Consider the following 19722-nt stretch of genomic DNA (forward strand, 5'->3'; position numbering starts at 1 on the left):
TCTTGAAGGCCTTGTAGCTGTGAAGGAATGACTTGACGTAAAAAACTTTTTATTAGCTTGTCTCTAGGGCTTTGTAAGCTTGCTTTAGCTTTGAGGACGATGGCATTTCTTCGGAGAATGATTACCCGAGTGGGTGAGTCACGTGGTTTCCTAATCTTTATGTGTCTGCATGTGCGCCTGCTCTAAACTAAAGCCATCGCTCAAACCGCTCAAAGAAGGGAAAAGAGACGACGAAAAGGTTAAACTAGACCAAGCGAAGTCAGTTCAGTACATTTTTTGACGTGCGGTGAGTTTGAGCGATTCGGAAACGGAAAAACGAGCTGATCGACGCGATCGCTTGTCTTTGCTGAACTCCACCAGCCTATCAGGATCGTTCTCCTGCTCTCTGTCCATTGGATTTGGACGCGCCAACAGCCTGTCTTCGGTAGCGAACTAAAGAGCCCCCCAAAAAACAGTCTTCCTTAGAGTCTTCTAGAGATCCCGGACATGACGAAAGACACGAGCGCAGACAACGCAGACACGTAAGTTTGAATGTGACAGACCGTGGTTTGTGTGTGAACTCTGCACCGAAATTTCATGCAACGCGAACGCGCATTCGATCATGCACCTCACAGTCGTTTCTTCTCAAAACGAGTCCAGAAAAGCGTCGGCTTTAGTTTCCATTCGAGGACGCAATAACGCGGCTCCGCTTACAATGCACGTGCATGATGACGCCACTTCTCCATATCTTATGTCACAGTAGGCGCTTATCGACGTCTTCGATCTAAAAAATGGCGCATAAAACGTGCTCGCTTCGTATTGTCCACTTAGCTTTTAGGCCTCCATACGGACGGTGGGCTCGCACCGCTGGAGAGGCCGCAAAAAATGGAGCCAATTGTAGAAGGGGTCGCTCACCCATGAGCAGCATGAGCCCATGAGCCGATCATAGCATAGGGAAGAGAACCCTACAACTAGACCGGTCCCTGTCGACAGTCGTAGCCCTGCCGCAGAGGAGCTGTCGCACCCGCCGCGAGCAGAATGCAGTAGTGTAGTCGGCGTGGAGATGAAGAGCCGGCCGACGCCGCCAACTCCCCATGTTGTACGAGCTGCACGTAGCGAAGCTTATAGAGCGGGACGACTGGATCGGTCCGATGACGCAGCCCCTACAGGGATTAGAACCGCGTGAGCGGCGACCTGCAATCACTGCGCCATCGTTGTCCCGGGGAGTGACGTTGTGGGCGACGACTTTTTGCTCCCATTCCACGACTAACCTGCTGTACTGCACGCTGCATCGACGTCGAGGTTACGCAAAGAATTGTGTGCGCCGTGCGCCAGTATAAGAGCGAGGGAGGCGAGCTCTGATAGGCTCGGGAGGCCAGATGACGAAGTTGCGAAACTTGGTGGTTTTACGCGTGACCATAAAAGGAAATAATTGTGCCTCACGTGAAAAGTTTCGACTAACAGTGACGCACTTGATGCACGTGCTCGTTTTCGGCGGTTTTTCTACGTACGGGAAAGTGCATCGTCCGATCTCGCTTATGCACGTGATCGATAAACTATCGTGTCTGAGACGAACGGACGACTTTTCTTCGGCGAACGGCAAGAATTCCATCGCTAAACAGCGTCGAGGCGGTGATCGATGGAAGAAAATGCGAGAAAAGCCTCGCTGGAAGCGTGCGAACGATCGATCGTCGTACTTCCGCGAACGAAAGGAGCCGGATCGCGATCGGCGCTTCGAGACATAATTTCTGAACTCGTTCGACGACCTAGAAGGTACGGTCCTACCTATAGAATATTATATCTGACGGGGACCCTCCCTCGATCTTTTTTTCTCCTAATCGTTCTTATTCTGTTTGATAGGTCTCCTGGCAAGTTCGGGTCTTGTTTCGAACGTTTAAATCTGTTTGCGTAAGTGATGACCACTCGTACTGTACATATGTCTAACGATTATATATACTCAATGTAATAATTATATACTGTAGATCCAACGTACTCCTCCTCAAGTTCACGTCCTCAATCGTCGTGAGAAAAAGGCAACAATATGCCGATATGCCTAAGGAAAAGTCGACGTTGACGAATACATCAATCTACCGCAAAATCGACGTACGAGGTGAGCGCTCTAATTTGCATTGACGAATATCCAAAGTTTTGCCGCGCATCAGTGCCCAGAAAAGTTATACGTCGTCACGGGCTTCAAGTCGTGGACCCTAAGCGCACATCGTCGTACAGTTGATGCGTCAGCAAGGCAAGTGATCTGATGATGCCGTCTCTTATAGAGACGATGATCTGAGGATGCCGTTTCTTTAGGAAACGAGGAATCGAAGGCTGGGGTCTTAGTTCTCTTTATCCGTGAAAGAATCGATGGCTGGGGTTATCGTTCTGAAGGCAATGGAATGTTCTATTTTTACTATTAGCTTCCTATTGCTTGCAATTTGGAACTTCATCGATGGCGATATCGCCAGCGGTGCCGCATACCGCGGCGACGAGCCGCGTTATAACGCAGATGGCTATTGCAGCCATATGGTTTGCGCGGATGCGAAGAATATTGACTTAGCCTTGATATCGTCGAGGAGGAAGTTTATAATTCGCTGGCGTGCAGAGACGCAGAGACATCGTCCAGAAGGGCATGCAGGGGATCGTTCGGTATTGGCTGACAGTGACGGGGGTTTATATATAGCTCGGGGACGTTTTAGGATTAAGAACGCTACCGCACCTAGGAAGCTTTTAGTCGATCATCTCCGTCCTCAAGTGACGGCGCTCGTCTGCAATGTCGTCTTTCCCGCTCTACACCATCGTTTTTCTTTGCTACAGTGGAGTGTTTTACCGGTGTGAAGATCTTCCGCATGAATATTTCGAAGGGAATAGTACGTAACGACGTCTTGTAGTGTAACTCGCTGATTCTGGTTTCCCAATCTGTACGCATAACGACAGAAGGAATAAACACGTAGTCCTCCTAGAGGAAAGACTATATGCTATGTCTATTCTGTCTTCTGGCGGTAGAACCGGATGACTTTCTCAGAGTCCCTCCTTAACGACACTTAGCTGTAATGACATTATTGATAGGAGGTCTTTCTCTCTCCTAATGCCTCACCGTTTTGCGTGCCCTTCCGTACTTAATTAGGGCACGCTACTTCGTAGTTGAAGGCACAAGTGCGTAAGGGAACCTGATGGTGCTGATACTGAAAGCACTAGGTCTGTGATATAACATGGTAATGCGCAAAAATTATTTGCCCTACGTACACGAAAAGAGCAGTGCGCTAATGCTCTTTACAGCACGGCCTGAAGGTAGTCTGCCAATGTAATATAGTATATCGAAACACATGGGCTTTGCTCTCAACTTTGCTAGGCGGAATATCAGTTCTTAGTAAACAAACATAACGTTCTTAAAGCACCTAGAGTAATTGACGGAGTAGTAAACTAATTCGCCTGCTGTTTTTTTTGTAGCCAAAATTAATGAGGAGTCATCGCACGGCTTCTTTCTTTGTTGTGATTCTCCTATCTTACCGTACAGTGAAGGCAGTTTTCTAGAACTCCTGTCTCAAGTGACTCGCGGTGTCTCCAACTGCAATAATAGGTTTTAGTTTAATTAGTAGTTGTGTAATTAGCTTATGTAATGGGACGCGATTGCGAGCCCATCAGGAGCGCGAATTCAAACGCGATCTGCTACTTTTAACCCGTATAAGTATGAATACGCCGGGTATATAGACCGGAAGAGAGGGATAACGGAGATATACCATGCACTCTAAAAGCGCTCGTGATCGGCTCGCAGTCATGTGCCATGATATAAGGGAAAATTATTTGTTCTGCCAGCAGAAAGTGCAATTTTCTTTACTACATGGTCTAAAGTTAGTCTGCTAATGTACTATAGTATATCAAAACTGATGCTCTCTACGCTCAACGTTGCAGAGGGGAATGTGAGTTTTTAGTAAATAAACGTGACGTTCCTAAAACAGTCAAAGTAGCAAAGCAGCAATTGATGACAGTAACAAACTAATTTATTTTCATTTTGTTGCTATACGTAAAGTATAGTCATCCTACAGTTTATTTCTTATTTATGCTTTATCTAAAGGAACGTTACAATGCAGCGAACGCAGTTTTCTTAAACTCCTGTCTCAAGTAACTGGCTGTGTCTCTGACTGCAATGATAGGTACGAAATTGTTGTTTAAATTTTTTTAAGTATTATGCTTATAGTTGAATTCACATTTTTAGGAATACGAATTGCCCCAGGCGGTCTCGATTTTTAAGTCACGGGGGAGTGGAGCTATTTTCAGAGCATTACAATTATCAGGTTTTAGCCTCTCTCACAATTTCTCTAATTTATTTTGCAATGTCATCTTGTGCTTCTTTGGGTCCGTGCAAATAAGGACAGACGCATTCTCTACGATGCAGATGCTTTTGAATACCACGCCAAAGAGAAATTAAGTTCTTTCGACTTATCAGCTAAAGGTTATGCCGAATATTTATTTATAATTGTATCGCATAGCATTTTCTTTTTTTCCAGCTATGTCGTCCTTTGCCTTAACCCTGATTGGCTTCTTTTCGCTTCTGTTTATTTTTGTCTCATTTTCTTCTTACCTTTATCCACGGAAGCTGGACTCCTCTAGAAACTGTCCTCTAACCGCTTCTTCGTCCGATAAACGCTGGCGTCGAAGGATAGTTGTGAATTTGCTTTTTCATTGTGACCGATTACTCTTTGTCTCCTTCCTTGTTGCAGTCGTTTTTGCAAGTTCTGCTGATGCAATTGATTCTGCCTTTCGGGAGTCTTGTGAAGGTCAGTATTACGTCCTGTTCTTGTTTTTCCAATGCAATATTGCCGTATCTTTTGATACATTCAGTAGCTACGCGCTGTCTTTTTCTCCTGTACTTTTGTGTCTTAAAATATATGCATGGTACTCTTAAACTAAACCTTATTAACTGGTGTTCATAAGCTACGTCCTTTGCTTCTACTAAGCACCTTCTTACAAAATATTTATTTATGTATTCAAATAAATAATATATACAAAAATTTACTTGTTTTTAAGTACCGTTATGTTGATTGAACGTTCATATTGTTGTGTAACGTGTTTAGTATACCTCTTGTTTTTGCAACTGAAATGCGACAAAGCGAGAGAAACCATGTCAGCAAAACTTTATCTACGTCTTGCAACGGAATTCTAAAAACTTTCTGTAAATTGCAGCCCTACACTACAATTTTAGGAAGAGCAAATACTAAACGTTGCTCAAATTTAATATAAAGGATGCCAATAACGCAAATAGTAGTTACTATAAATGTTTCACGTAATGCTGATAATTTTTTTAGAGTGTGATCCTGGATGGATTTGTTATTTTTCTTCGTGCCTTCAAATTTCGAGATGGCCTTTGAGTTGGTCTGAAGCAGCTGAAATGTGCTCTGAACAGGAAGCCCATCTATGGTCAATCGATAAAGACGATGAAGCACTGAGGGATTATTTAGATGGTCGGTATCGACGCACAGCATTTTTTATCGGATTAGTTAGTTCGCCTATAGCAAAAGGTGCGTACAGCTATCGGTGGTCGGACGAATCGCCGTTTGTCTATTCGAACTGGGAACGTTTGAACGAACGCTGCGAAGACGATCTTTGTACGACCATCATTCCTAACCGGATAACGACCGGTTCCGTCCTTAGTTGGATGTCCGTACCCTGTTCGTCAACAAATAGATTCATCTGCGAGAAGTCGAGAAGTGAGGCTTGATTGTTGTCGCAGTTTAATTAAGTTTGATGCGTACCGTTTTTAAATTCTCAGATCTGACGACAGCTGATTTGCAACTTGTCGACGGCGCTACCCCCAATCGCGGTCGCCTTGAAAATTTTTTTGAGGGTGCTTGGAAACGCGTGTGTATGGCGAAAAGCGGCGTCAATGTCAGTCAAACGGCAGTTGCAGTCTGTCGTCATTTCGGGTACCCTGATGTTTTGTTTACGCGTGCTTTGAATCGCTCTGGAGAAGGAAAAAAAGGAAACAATTCTTTTTCTGTCGACTGTATTTGGAAGGAAAATACTACCAGTTGCTCATACGAACGAGTGAACTGCGATTCGGATTTATTTATTTATTGCCAATCCAGCAGAAAATATTCTCTTGAGGTGCGACTTGCAAGTGGCGCAGAGCCCAGCGAGGGTATTTTGCAGACGCTTTGGACAGATGCAAATTGGAGAAATGCTTGTGTCTCGTCTTCTCAAATTAATTTGGTTTGCAAGCATTTAGGATACAGCCGAGGACGTGCATCAAAAGAATTATTTAGGGGTCCACCTTCTGAATATATTTTTCTATTCTGTTGGACAGTTCTGAAGTCACTGTTGGCCGAGTGCTATTTCCTTTTGAGTCATTGTGATCTCGTTTTTGCAATCAAGTGCTTCAATGCAGATTGGCAAGTGCGACTTGTCAATACTGCTGATACGACGAAAGAAAAAGAGGGAAATGTTGACGTTTTTTACAAAGACACGTGGACCATTATCTGCGGCGGCGAACGCAACAAATGGGATTTAAAAGAAGCTGACGTTGTCTGTCGCCAATTGGGCTTTGCAAAGGCAGCCTCAGCGTACTCGGAGCGCCTAGAATTAACTCCAAGAAGCCTAAATACAAATCATTCCTTTCTGACAGTTGCTTGCAACGGAAGCGAATCGTCGCTCAAAGATTGCGAGCACATGTCACCGCAAAATCATTCGTGCAGGAAGGCTGTTGCAGTTTGCAAGAAAAATGAATGTGAGCCCTGCAGGTTCTGACTTAGTTAATTATTAATTACAATTATTGACTTTTTTAGATTGTCCCTCAGGATGGGTTCTCTATGGGAATTATTGCTACGCTGTTTCGCGTCTTTATTGGAGGATGTATGATCATGGTTGGGAGGAAGCAGGATGCGGACCTATTAACAGCGCTAGCATCAGCAGTCCACACGAACAAGCTTTTGTGTTTTCACTTCTTGTTGACTATCCGTGGGGGGAAGATGTTTGGATTGGATTGAGACGAGAAGATGATGGTGCGTTCAAGTGGATCAATGAAGAACCTCTGAGGTGTCTGTGATGGACCTTGCAGTGAATTATTCTATAATTCATGCGTTTTCAGGTACGTCTTGTGGGCTACTGAAGAACCAAAAACTAGTTTTAATTGCGTTGCGATGGACGTCCGTACTGGCTATTGGAAGACGGCCGATTGCTTTAAAAATAAACACGTTTTATGCAAGATTTCTCTCCGTAAGATATAGTGCGATTCACTTATAATGATAGACCTTGTCTTGTCATTATCTTATTTCATTTTCAATCTAGGGGATATGGATAACGGAATTCGTCTGGAATCTGATCCGTTACAAGACGATCGGTGCAGAACAGATGAACTCTACTTCGAGAGCGCATGCTATTATTTCTCCAAAGATGAGCCGGTTTCACAAGAAGTTGCTCAGAATGAAAAGTGCAAAAGTCGTGGTGCACTAGTTTCAATACGAAACGCATTTGAAAATGCTTTTGTTGCAAAAGAAACGTCACCTGTTCAGGGATCACTCTACTGGACGGGCTTGTTTTACAATGATACGTCTGTGCAAGAAGCTTTCACGTGGCTTGATACATCTCCCATCAGTTTCACCAAGTGGGGAAAGTATGAGCCAGCATACCCAAAGAGAGAAAACCAAGGTTGCGTTTTATTGGGATCAGACGGGCGTGAATTTGTTTGGTCTGTTTCAAACTGCTCTGCTAAGGCTCAATATGTCTGTAAAAGTAATCTCACAGATACGAGAGGCAACGCCTATTTACTAATCATCTTTAGGATTTCTGAAAGAATCAGATCACGATGAATTTTGCGACTCTGATGAATTGGAGAGTAGCGGTACTGAACCTTTGCCCAATTGCAGTGAGTACTTCAAACATTCTAGGATCATCACCTACTTATATTTTTCTTCATTATCTTTTCTAGATGTATACTCGTGTCCAACCGGTTGGACCAAGCTTGCGACTCGGTCTTGCTTCAAACGTATATCTGAAAGAAAGACGTGGCAGGATTCGTTGTCAGACTGCGAAATCATGGAGACGAGAAGCTCTCTTGCCAGAATTCTTTCGATTGAAGAGCAGAACAACCTAAGTTTGCTCCTTTTTAAGGAAGAGGATGAGGCATGGATTGGACTCAATGATATATCGAATGAGGGATTTTATGTTTGGTCTGACGGTTCTCCTTTAGTCTATATTAACTGGACTTTGTTTGAAGATGATACGAATTCGTCTTTGCAGAACGTACAAGATTGTGTGGCTGCGTCAAAAAGTTTTTGGAAATTAGACAGTTGTTCTAAGGAGAAGGCTAGTGTCTGCTTTACGCATGCAACTCAAAGTACATACAGCCGAAGTTTAGCTAATTGCTATTTTTTTCTACTCACTCTTATTAGATTTTGATGAATGCTCCAACAGCAGTGATAGCTGCCACATCAACGCTACTTGCGAAAATACAATCTCTTCTTACATCTGCACCTGCAAGCAAGGTTTTACAGGCAATGGAACTATGTGTGAAGGTAACAGACATATTTCGTTATTCCACTGATTAAGAGCAGACTATTCTTTTGATTTCTTGGATTTAGATATAGACGAATGTAAGTATTACGTCTGTAGCGAGTCAAATTGCACAAATCAGGATTACAACTGCACGTGCAGAAACACAATTGGATCATATGAATGCGATTGCCACGGCCAGGTGCACAATGATACCCAATGCAGAGGTAAAATGGGTGCAAAAAAGTGCTCTTTTCTAACAACGAGTCTCATACGCGTATTTGAGCAAAATTGTATGTGTATGTTTTCTCAGCTTTCTTAGAAGTCAAGTCGAACTCAAAATTGAAAGTCACTGTTTCAGTCGTCAGCTCGTTTACTATTGTTGTCCTTGTTGCTATCGTCTTTATTGTTTATGCCCGTCGGAAGGCTTTTCGCTTAAACACCTTTGGATCTGATTTCGCCGAACCGTCTGATGAATGGGAAATTAACTCTGGCAACATGTCTCTACTCGAAAAATTGGGCGACGGTTTTTTCGGCGTTGTGTACAAGGCGTATCTTTACCATAGTCCTTCTGGACGTTTGTCAAGGCTAGATCGAAAAGAAAGAAATTCTTTGGGCGATGAGAAGTCGGTGGTCGCATGTAAAATGCTCAAAGGTGGGTTGTGAGCGTGTACTCTTGCATGCGTTTGTTTCTCTTTTTAGTTTGAGTTTCAATTGCGCTGTTTTTAGAATCGAATCTGGCTGAAGAAGAGTTATTGGAAGAAATCAAACTGATGAAACGCATCGGGAAGCACCCACACATCGTAAGCCTTCTTGGGTGCATCACGACATCTAAGCCGTTTTGCCTCATTGTTGAATACTGCACGAATGGCGATTTACTCAACTATCTTAGAAAAGGAAAAATTAAGGTTTGTTATCTAACATATAAATAGACGCACTCATATGTCATAACGCATGCAAGACATTTCTGTTATTTTCAGTGTGCAGATGATTCTGAACAGCATTCGAATGAAAGTGTTTTGAAGTGTGAAAGCTTAAGCGAGGCGTGTGATTATTTATTTATCTTTTGTAAATACAACTAGTGTGCTAACCATTGTCGTTCTAGGATGACACATCCACGCCGTCACTTAATTTTAGCACTCATAACCATCAGTGGCGAGAGATGAATGAGGGAGATTCTAGTGAAATAAGAAACGTAGTTGATGGTAGGGATATGCGTGATATGTGGAGTCAAAAAAACAGTTTTATATTGCAGACGGGGGTCAGGAAACGAAATGTGAGCAAAAGTTGAGCGCTCGCGACCTTGTGTCATTTGCTTGGCAAATTGCATCCGGAATGGTAAATAATTGCCGGGGTAGTTAGACGTGCTATTTCCAGTTTGAAATTTCTACTCTACTTTAAGGAATATCTTTCCGGAAACGGTTTGGTTCATCGCGACTTGGCCTGTCGGAACGTGCTTGTTTGCGATGATAAACTACTCAAAGTGTCTGACTTTGGTCTAACGAGATCCGTCTATCACGACGGTGCGTATTGTCAAAAGACCACAAGACGTCTCCCACTGCGTTGGATGTCTATCGAAGCCATAAGGCAACGTCTCTTTTCCGAACAAAGCGACGTGTACCTAGTTTTTACTCCACTAAATGCAATCATATTTCACCTGTCTTTCGTCTTTTTAGATGGTCTTTCGGAGTTGTTATGTGGGAAATATGTACTCTTGGTGAGCTTATCCCTACATTTTTCTTAGTTCGAGACTTTTGCATTTTAGGCTCATTCCCGTATCCTTGCGTTTCGAGTGGAAATCTTTTGTCGCATTTGCGTAGTGGCAACCGGTTAACCTGTCCAGAAAACTGCTCCGCTGAGCTGTTAGTATTTATTGCAATGAGAATGCTTTTATGCTGATGTTCCTTAGGTACCAGATAATGTCTGCGTGTTGGCAAGCTGATCCGGAAGATCGCCCGGCGTTCGGCCGTCTTACCCAGCTGCTAGGCAAAATGCTTGAAGCCGAAAATCAGAGCGAATATATTGATTTTGATGCTACCAGTTCACTTTCTTCTTACGACAAAAAATCCCGAAGCGGAAGGAGAGAGTCGGAAAGCGATGATGAGGCTTGGAGTCTCAATAGTATGACCCAGATAATGATTCGCGACGATGGCGATGAAGTCAGATATGTTGTTGGCTCCCCTGCATCGACAATTGCGGAGGACAACGTGTGAGACCCCAAAATATCGTAATGGTGACGCATAGGTTCATGCATGGCTAAATTACACTTTCTTGATGTTCTCAAAATGTCGTTTTTTTGTTCTTTCATGTTTTAGCCGAACGTTCTAGTAATGAAGAGGAAAACGGAGAAAAAAAGACAATTGTCTGTGTTTAGCTTAGTTTGCTTCGTAATTGAAACATAGAATGTGAAACTAGGAGAGAAGGCTACCGCAATTACTACAGCTCGTTGATCAAACGTTTACTTCTTTCTCACGTGGCTGGTCGAATAATATTTCTTACGTTGATAACATACAGGTGAATAGTCGACAAAATGTTAGCAGACGAGTGCTTCAATCCTTTCTACACGTCATTAGTCGATTACAGGATTACAAGAATCGGAACACAAGACATCGATGGGTGATGCCCTCTTTGAGGGTTCAGTACCGCCCGGACCACGAGAAATTTGCTCGCAGCGGCCGCTGTGAATATCGCTTGCACGTGCATTTTTAGCCAAAGCGAAAGACTCCTCTAAGCTTGCATTCGGTCGTCGAAAAGAGTTCAGGATAGGATCGAGGAGAGACGAGCCTCGATAGAGCGATAGATATTTACGGCTCTTGCTCCATGGGGATGAACTGAGACGCGTCGACTGCGCCGTCTTTGCGTATCATGCCGTATGCCTTAGTCGTACCTTTAAACGCAGCATGCAAATCGAGCCGGCTAGACTTTGTGTGTTTGTTTCGCAATGCGAAAAACTGCTAGTGAGACACCTTAAGGAGGCCTCACTTTTCGTAAAGATGCCAGCGTATAGAAAAAGTGAAGCGCTTCACTGCTTTAATACGTGCTTCACGAGAAAATGGGTCAAAAAACGTTACTTTACAGAACGAGGCTTCGTTAACGTCATCACAGACACCCGGATGTAGTCTCCCTCCCTCTTCCAATTTGTGTTCGGCCAGAGGGAGTACAACGTCGAAACGCAACCGTTCGTTGAACAAATGTCGTGCGGTTGGACTCTAGAATCTACGTGGCACGCCAAACGTCGCGAAAGGTCGTTTTCCTTTCGTTGCCTCTCCATTCGATCGATCAGATCTTATAGCGAACGTGCTCGATCTCTCTTTTATTTGCGAATTTAGACGATCAAGCATTTTTTGCACGACCAAAGATAGACAGACAAGATCGAAATGCGCTGGAAGACGTACTTTGCCTCTATCAGGATTAATTCGCACGCGATGGATCCCTCAGGTGAGTTGAAGCCGTGGGGTCACATGAACATCTTTTTTACCAGTGTACGCACTCGCATTTGCCCCAAAGGGCGCGACGAGGAACATAAACACAGATGGCTGTGACGGAAGCGGCGGAAGTTGACTCAACATTTTGACGGATTCGTAGAAATTAAGTAAATCCCTCTCATCCGGTTGAAGATCGTTCGTGATTGGCTAGCTGCAACGTTGCGTGAGTCCAGACAATTACAAGAGCACTGCCTCATCTATAAATCTCTTAGTCGATCAGCGCCACCCTCGCCTGCTGCAATGACGTCCATCATGCTTTGGTCTGTAATTTCTCTTTGCCACAGTCTTCTGGCGGAAAATCGTCCGCGGGAATACTTCGAAGTGAAAGGTAGGAGTACACTGAGGGGTCGTGAAGCCGGCGACTGTACGTCGACTCGAGTCTCCGTGATCGATTCTCGTGGCTAGAACTCTGAACTGTGACCGAGCATCTTAAGGCGTTCTCCTTTTTTCCGCATATTGCGGTTTCCAAACGCGTTATATACCCAACTGGGAAGCGTGTAAAGGCGTATTAGATCTGACACTAAGTATATCAATGACGTGATGGCTTCTTGAAGCACAACGAAACCCGACTAGCGGACGCTTTTTGGTAGGAGCGACGTTTATTCCGCCCTCCCCATCTTGTTCGTAATTGACGACAGAGGGCGCTCTACGTTAGCAGGGGTCGGTAGAGCGGAACGAATATTCCTTACACAAATATTGATTCTGACAAAAGGCATCCGCTAACTGTCGCTGGGCTTCCGGAAGCTCTTCTTAACTGCTGAGTGAAGTAATTAATCTAATTTGTGGCTGGTCGACTTCCTAAATAGAGTATGCATGCGTAGTCGTGGCGCGATGAAAGGTTCGCTAGATGCCTTCGTTCTTTTGTACTCGAAATAGTGTTAATAATATGTTCATTTTGTCTCGACACACGGGGTCTTTTTTCCGACATTCTGCACTCCCTTACTACTTACTTATCTTTAAATTATTTTAGGCAGCACCTTTTCAAGTTTTCCTCTCAAAGAGTCGTTGTCATACGGCGAATACAGTTCGCTACAAAGTATCTTGCAATCGACTTGCCATGTTTCCGCCTGCCGTAATAGGTACGATTACCGTTGCTAAATTTTATTTTTTTGTGGTTGATTTGCGTTCATAGACATGGTCAACGCCCGGGACCCGGTTTGCTTCGACTTGAAGAGGGCACTCACTTTGGAAACGCGCCGTTTTTCGAACGTTACAAAGATCAGGTTTCAGCAACAGCCATTAATTAATTAATTAAATATCGGCATAACTTGTTACGTCGCAATCTTAGCTATTGTTGCCGTTTTTTCGAGTTAATGATGACAGGCACGTCGGAGACAAAACGGTCTGTTCTGACTTATGCACATCTTTTCTTGGTGAAGGCTTAAAGAATTGATTCATACAGCTGTAATGTGTTTCTCTTATTTCTGTAGGTGCTAACGGCGATCATGTTTCCCATGTCACCTCTAAAGTGTTCGTCATCTTTTCTTCTCATGTCTTCTCTCTGCTTGTCGTTTTCGTCGTTTTCGCATTTTTCTACGTTTATCTCTTCTCGAAGAGGCGTGGTTTGACCTGTTCCGCTTCCTCTTCTTCCAAAAGACGCGTCGTGAATTTTCAAGGCATTCGATTGCTTATGGTCGCCATCGTTTTGGAAATAGTTTTTGCAAGATCGGCTGAAGCCGTCGATTTCACTTCTGTTTCTTGTAAAGGTGAGAACTGCAGTTAATTAAGATGTATGTATATAATTCAGTTGCACATTCGTATTTGTATTAGCTATTCTATAAAATTAATTAGAGGTGCAAAGAGGAGTTGAATCTCTGAATATAGCGTATGAGGCTATCGTTTTGTCCACTATGCTATTACACCTTGGAGTGCAGAGGGCTTCATTGCGCATTACACTAGTAGCATACTGTACATGTCATACAGTACTGATTTTTTTCTGTTCTGTGACTTTTTCTGTTAAACAACACATGTCAGTAATCTTGGGTTTTAGAATGTGACCCTGGCTGGATCTGTTTCTATTCTTCGTGTCTCAAGATTTCCAGCGAGCAGTTGACCTGGCCTCAAGCAGCAGACGAGTGCTCCAGACACGAAGCCCATCTTTTCTCCATTGAAAAAGCAAACAAACTCGTCTGGCATTTCCTGTATTCAAACTATCGCTTAAAGAAATTTTTAATCGGATTAGTAGGCACTCCAGCTCCTCAGGGCGGCTACAGCTATCGTTGGTCGGACGGCTCGCCGTTCGTGTATTCAGACTGGGAAAGTTTGAACAGTCACTGCAAAAGGGAATTATGTGCGGTAATCGTTCCTCGATGGAACGCAGCTCGTGGTTATCATGTGAGTTGGTCGGCAGTTTCCTGTCTGTCTCGAAACAGATTCATCTGCGAAAAACCAAAAAGTAAGTAACGCTTGTTTTTATGATAGACATTTTAAACAGACCATATTTCTTATTTCAAGATTGCATGAAAACGGACGTGCAACTTGTCGGCGGCGTAACCCCAAATCGTGGTCGCCTCGAGATTTTTCTCGACGGTGCATGGAACAGCGTCTGCCTGGGAAAGGGAGCTAGTCGAACGGCGGCTTCAGTGTGTAAGCAGTTAGGCTATTCTTCACTTCTGTTCGTACGAGCTATAAAACGCTTCGGAGAAAAGTTCAGAGCGAATTATTCGTACTCTGTTGATTGTTCGTGGAATAACGTTCTCAACTGTACATACGAGAAAACGACGTGCGACTTGGGGTTATTTTTATCGTGTCGATCCGCTAGAACCTTTTCAATTGAAGTACGGCTGGTGAACAGCCCTGTGCCAAGCAGTGGTACATTAGAAGTTGGAATTGGTAACACTTGGAGAAAGGTTTGCGGACTTGAGCGAAACGTACTGTCAAGTCTACCTCGGGCCACTTGTCGGCATTTGGGATACGACAATGGAAACATGAGTTTTACAGGTCTTCGTAGGGGAAGGTTGAGATCTCTTCACTCTTTCTGTAGATCAAATTCAATTGGAGGATGCTCCTTTCTTGGATATTCTAGCCGTTGTTTTGACTTCATTCGGGTCGATTGCTTAAATTCCCAGTTGCAAGTGCGACTGGTCAATACTACTCGAAAAACGACAGAAAGAGAGGGTGCAATTGAAGTCTTTTTCAACGGAAATTGGACCGCTGTTTGCGAGGACGAATGGAATATTAATGCATCTGAAGTTGTCTGCAGCGAATTGGGCTATAAGAATGCAGTTTCGTCGAGGCGATTAAGCTCTGATTTAGTAACCTCAAGCAGCCAAAGACTGGCGCCGCTCAAAGTTATTTGTCAAGGAAACGAAACGGCGTTGAGACAGTGTAATCATTTTATGTCGACGAGCAGGCAATCGTGCAGAGCAGCTAGAGTCGTTTGCAAAGAAAAAGAATGTGAGCTAAACGATGTCTGCATGCATCATGTGCTTTAAGATACCTATTCCTTTAGATTGTCCCTCAGGGTGGTTTCTTTATGCCGACTATTGCTACACAGTTTCCCGTCTCATGTTCGTGCAACGAATGAACATGAGAGCTGGAGGATGCGGTCCAGTGAACAGTGTTACCATTAACAGTCTTCATGAACAAGCTTTTGTTCTCTCTCTTCTTGCTGACATTCGAGGAGATGTTTCGATTGGCTTAAAAAGGCAAGCGGAAGAAGTATTTCAATGGCTGAACGGAGAACCTTTGAGGTAGCTGCCATGAAACTAGGTAGTAATTTTTTGACTTTACAAGCGTTTTCAGATACGTCTCGTGGGCCAATGGAGAACCAAAAAGTTTTCATAGGTGCGTTGCTCTTGACGCTGTTAGTGGCTACTGGAAAACAGCGGATTGCTCTCAACGTAGACAAATGATATGCAAAATTGCTCTTGGTGAGAAACCGACATTGGAATTTTCTGAATCATTATTTGCTTTTCTAGTCGACATAAATACCGAACTTCGTGAAGCTAAAGATTCGTCAGCGAATGGTTTGTGTAGAGAGGAGGAACTCTACTTCAAGAACGCCTGCTATTATTGGTCTAAAGACGACGAGCTCGTATCGCAAGAACGCGCTGATGAAAATTGTCAAAATCGCGATGCTGCGCTCGCCTCAATAAGCACGGTGCACGAAAACGCTTTCATTGCAAAAGAAACGTCCGTTATCGAGGGATCACTCTATTGGATTGGTCTAGCTTACAAAAATACCGACTCGGTTCACGGAGCCTTTGAATGGCTTTATGGCCCTCTCGTCACTTTTACCAAGTGGGCAATGTACGAGCCAGTTTTCGAAGCTGAAAGTAATCACAGTTGCGTTTTGTTTGGATCGGACGGTCGTGACTTTGTTTGGTCTGTTTCAAACTGCACTACCAAGGCTGGATATGTCTGCAAAAGTAATCTCGTCAAACATGGTGGGAGTATTTCAAATATTAGCGCTATTTTCTAGGAGTTGTTAATGAATCAAATGAAACTACATCAGTTTTGCCTGAAACTTCGAGTGGCTGTTAGTGCTTCAGACGTTTTCATATGCTAATATCTGATTTATTTCTTTTTTTATTAGATGTCTACGTGTGTCCGAACGGTTGGACGAAGTTAGGCAACCGCTCGTGTTTTAAACGAGTTCACGCAAAGCAGACGTGGGATGATTCTTTGATTGACTGTGAGATGATGGGAGGCTCTCTTGCCAGAATAACGTCAGTTCAAGAGCAGAACCTCCTAAATTCTAAAATTCTCAATGGCGAAGAGGCTTGGATTGGACTGAATGACAGATTCAATGAAGGCTTTTACGTTTGGGCTGACGGTTCGTCCTTAGTCTATGTAAACTGGAGTCCATCTGAAGTTGTGAAGAATGCTTCCTTACAAAGAGAACACGACTGTGTAGCGGCTTCAACGAGTCATTGGAAGACAAAGACATGTACTGAGAAGAAGCCTAGCGTCTGCTTTCGGCCTGCAATTCTGGGTATGGCAGACGAGAGGAACGATCGTCCATCGCTAACATCGTCCGCTATTTAGATTATGATGAATGCTACAGCAACACAAGTATTTGCCACGTCAACGCAGCGTGTGAAAATACTCTTTCTTCCTACAACTGCACCTGCAAGCCGGGATTCACCGGAAATGGGACTACCTGCAAAGGTTAGATGTTTATACTTAGCACAACAGCCTTATATACATGTATATTTAATGTAACTGTCACAGATTTGAACGAATGTGATCGCCGCTGTAACGAGAAAGGTCAACGGTGCCTAAATACATACGGATCATATGAATGCCTATGCGAAAGTGGCTGGACTGGAAATGGAAGCGTTTGCGTTGACGTGAACGAGTGCCATTTGAGTGACACATGTCATACTCACGCGACGTGCATCAACAAAGATGGCTCCTATGACTGTGAGTGTGCACTTGGCTGGACTGGAAACGGTAGCGTTTGCATCGACATCAACGAGTGCGAGATGAAGAATCCATGCCATTCGAAAGCGAAGTGCACGAATACCGAAGGAACGTTTCAGTGTACGTGTCAACCGGGCTGGAGTGGAAACGGTATTTATTGCGACGATGTCAACGAGTGCGAGATAGAAAATTTATGCGATTCGCAAGCCACTTGCACGAATCAGGACGGTTCCTACAGCTGTATGTGTCTTCCAGGCTGGAGTGGAAATGGATTCTCTTGCAACGACACCAATGAATGCCTCCTACCAGGACTTTGCCACCGTTGGGCAAATTGTCGAAATACAAACGGATCGTTTGAGTGCCTGTGCAGCAGCGGCTATAAGGGCAATGGATTCCAATGCGAAGGTAAAAACACTAAATTTAGTGGCACTTAGGCAGGATAACTGACTTCTAATTTCTCCTCATTGCCTTGCAGGTATTACATCTCGTTCTAAATTGAAAATCATTTTGCCAATCGTCATCAGCTCGTTAATTTTAATTGTGTTCTCTGTCATCGTCTTTGTTATCTATGCTCGGCGAAAGGCTCTTCTCCGTGGGTCGCTTCTTGGACCAGACCTCGTCGAACCACCTGACGAATGGGAAGTCAACGCGGGCGATATGACTTTGCTCGAAAAGCTGGGAAATGGCTTCTTTGGCGTTGTGCACAGGGCGTATCTTTATCACAGTCCATCGTCGAGATCGAGGCGACGTGGAAAGGCAAAAAATTCCTTGGGCGATCAGAAGTCGGTGGTCGCTTGTAAAATGCTTAAAGGTATACCTACTCTTTTGTCAGCTAGATTTATTTAGGCTCAGTCTAATGAGTACCTGTCGTGTTTCTCCAGCAGCGAATGTGGAAAGGGAAGACTTTTTGGAAGAAATCAGGCTGATGAAACGGATCGGTCAGCACCCACACATTGTCAGCCTGCTTGGATGCATAACGACATCCGAGCCGCTCTGCCTCATTGTGGAATACTGCATGCATGGTGATTTACTCAACTATCTTCGAAAGAAAAGATCTCAAGTTTGCATCAGTACACCTGTACACTGAACTCTGTTAGTCTTTGCTTTAGAGAGTCAGTCAAAAGCAGCAATCGAATACAAGTTGCTCAAACCCTGACAGTTTGGACGAGGTACGTGAATAAACCTTTTTTATGATTTAGTCATTGATCACCGTATAAACATTGTGCCCATCGCGCCCATTTTTAGGATGATACACTCACACAGTGTGAGATAAATGAGGATTTGTGTAAAGCTAAAGATTTTGGTAGCGGTAAGTTTCAAGAAATTTGGATTGTATCAGCATGCAGGAATGTAATTAAAAGGTGAGTGTGAGAGCGAGAGCAGTGATGTTGGTCACGATTTGAGTTCCTCCGATCTCCTGTCATTTGTTTGGCAAATTTCATCCGGAATGGTGTGAAATAGTTTATAAGACATCTAAGTTCATTTGCCTGAATGGGGCTTTAGGAATATTTGGCTGGGAAAGGCTTGGTTCATCGCGACTTGGCATGTCGGAACGTGCTCGTCTGCGAAAATCAACTTCTCAAAGTGTCAGACTTTGGGCTAACCAGATCCGTCTATCAAGAAGGCGTTTATTGTCAAAAGAACACAAGACGTCTACCGCTTCGATGGATGTCTATTGAAGCCATGACGCACCGTCTTTTCTCTGAACAGAGCGACGTGTAATATTAATCTTTACTTATTCCGCGTCCTGCTCTAACAGTGTTTTCAATTTAGGTGGTCGTTTGGAGTTGTCATGTGGGAAATATATACCCTTGGTTAGCAAGATGTGTGTGTGCTCTCCCTCTCTTTTGATGTTCTTTTTTCTAGGCTCTTTTCCCTATCCTTGCGTTTTAAGTGAAAGACTTTTGTCGCATTTACGTAGCGGTAACCGGCTGACCTGCCCAGAGAACTGCTCTATTGACATGTTCGTCTTTTTTACGATTCATCGCAATATATATACTGACATGCTCTTGCAGGTACAAGATAATGACTGCGTGTTGGCGCTCCGAACCCGAAAAGCGCCCATTATTTGGCAGTCTTACCCAGCAAGTAGGAAAAATGCTCGAAGCACAGCAACAGAGCAAGTACATCGTCTTTGATGCTTGGGACGCGGAATCAGGAATCGAAACAAAAGAGTCGGAGATCGATGATGAGACTTGTCCGCTCAACTATTTGGCGCATGATATGAATCGCGGCAAAGGCTCTGAAGTTAGGTACTATGTTGCTGGTTCCGCTACCTGTGCGGTGTAGACATGAAAAACACTATTGTTACTTTTTGCTCAGAATCATTTACTTATTGATTATTCCTATTGTTTTAAGTGTAACTGTGCTTATATTATTAAATCTTGTGTGGTGATGCGCTGTAGCGACT

The 19722-nt window shown here is 43.8% G+C and overlaps 2 protein-coding genes across 9 annotated transcripts; both read left to right on the forward strand.

The window, feature by feature from the left end:
• Positions 1 to 1536: 1536 nt before the first annotated feature.
• Positions 1537 to 10903, forward strand: LOC136198344 (uncharacterized). Of its 5 annotated transcripts, none has more exons than XM_065988259.1 (28): positions 1537 to 1752; positions 1840 to 1887; positions 1962 to 2089; positions 2142 to 2224; positions 2287 to 2843; positions 4049 to 4127; positions 4190 to 4268; positions 4345 to 4426; positions 4482 to 4751; positions 5280 to 5435; positions 5487 to 5681; positions 5744 to 6697; positions 6756 to 7005; positions 7058 to 7185; positions 7258 to 7701; positions 7751 to 7834; positions 7898 to 8305; positions 8361 to 8483; positions 8550 to 8687; positions 8774 to 9115; positions 9190 to 9368; positions 9441 to 9503; positions 9566 to 9665; positions 9716 to 9798; positions 9863 to 10077; positions 10137 to 10177; positions 10226 to 10322; positions 10370 to 10903. In XM_065988259.1, the coding sequence occupies exons 5-28, from the start codon at positions 2747 to 2749 to the stop codon at positions 10671 to 10673; spliced, it is 4911 nt and encodes a 1636-aa protein (XP_065844331.1). In that variant the 5' UTR covers positions 1537 to 1752; positions 1840 to 1887; positions 1962 to 2089; positions 2142 to 2224; positions 2287 to 2746; the 3' UTR covers positions 10674 to 10903. The 5 variants fall into 5 exon arrangements, with proteins under 5 accessions (XP_065844331.1, XP_065844329.1, XP_065844330.1 ...); XM_065988257.1 differs by having other exon boundaries at positions 2287 to 2622; positions 2673 to 2843; positions 5280 to 5681; XM_065988258.1 differs by having other exon boundaries at positions 5280 to 5681; positions 8783 to 9115.
• Positions 10904 to 11570: 667 nt separating this feature from the next.
• Positions 11571 to 19698, forward strand: LOC136198483 (uncharacterized). Of its 4 annotated transcripts, XM_065988427.1 has the most exons (26): positions 11571 to 11704; positions 11790 to 11898; positions 11968 to 12108; positions 12158 to 12273; positions 12916 to 13024; positions 13078 to 13168; positions 13234 to 13318; positions 13376 to 13651; positions 13936 to 14340; positions 14400 to 15341; positions 15397 to 15637; positions 15690 to 15817; positions 15866 to 16315; positions 16369 to 16425; positions 16483 to 16881; positions 16935 to 17057; positions 17121 to 17717; positions 17788 to 18123; positions 18194 to 18372; positions 18422 to 18481; positions 18558 to 18621; positions 18674 to 18762; positions 18816 to 19030; positions 19086 to 19126; positions 19179 to 19275; positions 19328 to 19698. In XM_065988427.1, the coding sequence occupies exons 4-26, from the start codon at positions 12186 to 12188 to the stop codon at positions 19599 to 19601; spliced, it is 5346 nt and encodes a 1781-aa protein (XP_065844499.1). In that variant the 5' UTR covers positions 11571 to 11704; positions 11790 to 11898; positions 11968 to 12108; positions 12158 to 12185; the 3' UTR covers positions 19602 to 19698. The 4 variants fall into 4 exon arrangements, with proteins under 4 accessions (XP_065844499.1, XP_065844498.1, XP_065844501.1 ...); XM_065988426.1 differs by having other exon boundaries at positions 11594 to 11898; XM_065988429.1 differs by having other exon boundaries at positions 11594 to 11898; positions 18197 to 18372.
• The last annotated feature ends 24 nt before the right edge of the window (positions 19699 to 19722 follow it).

The sequence above is a fragment of the Oscarella lobularis genome, chromosome 19 (genome assembly GCF_947507565.1).
Source record: "Oscarella lobularis chromosome 19, ooOscLobu1.1, whole genome shotgun sequence".
Classification (NCBI taxonomy): Eukaryota; Metazoa; Porifera; class Homoscleromorpha; order Homosclerophorida; family Oscarellidae; genus Oscarella; species Oscarella lobularis.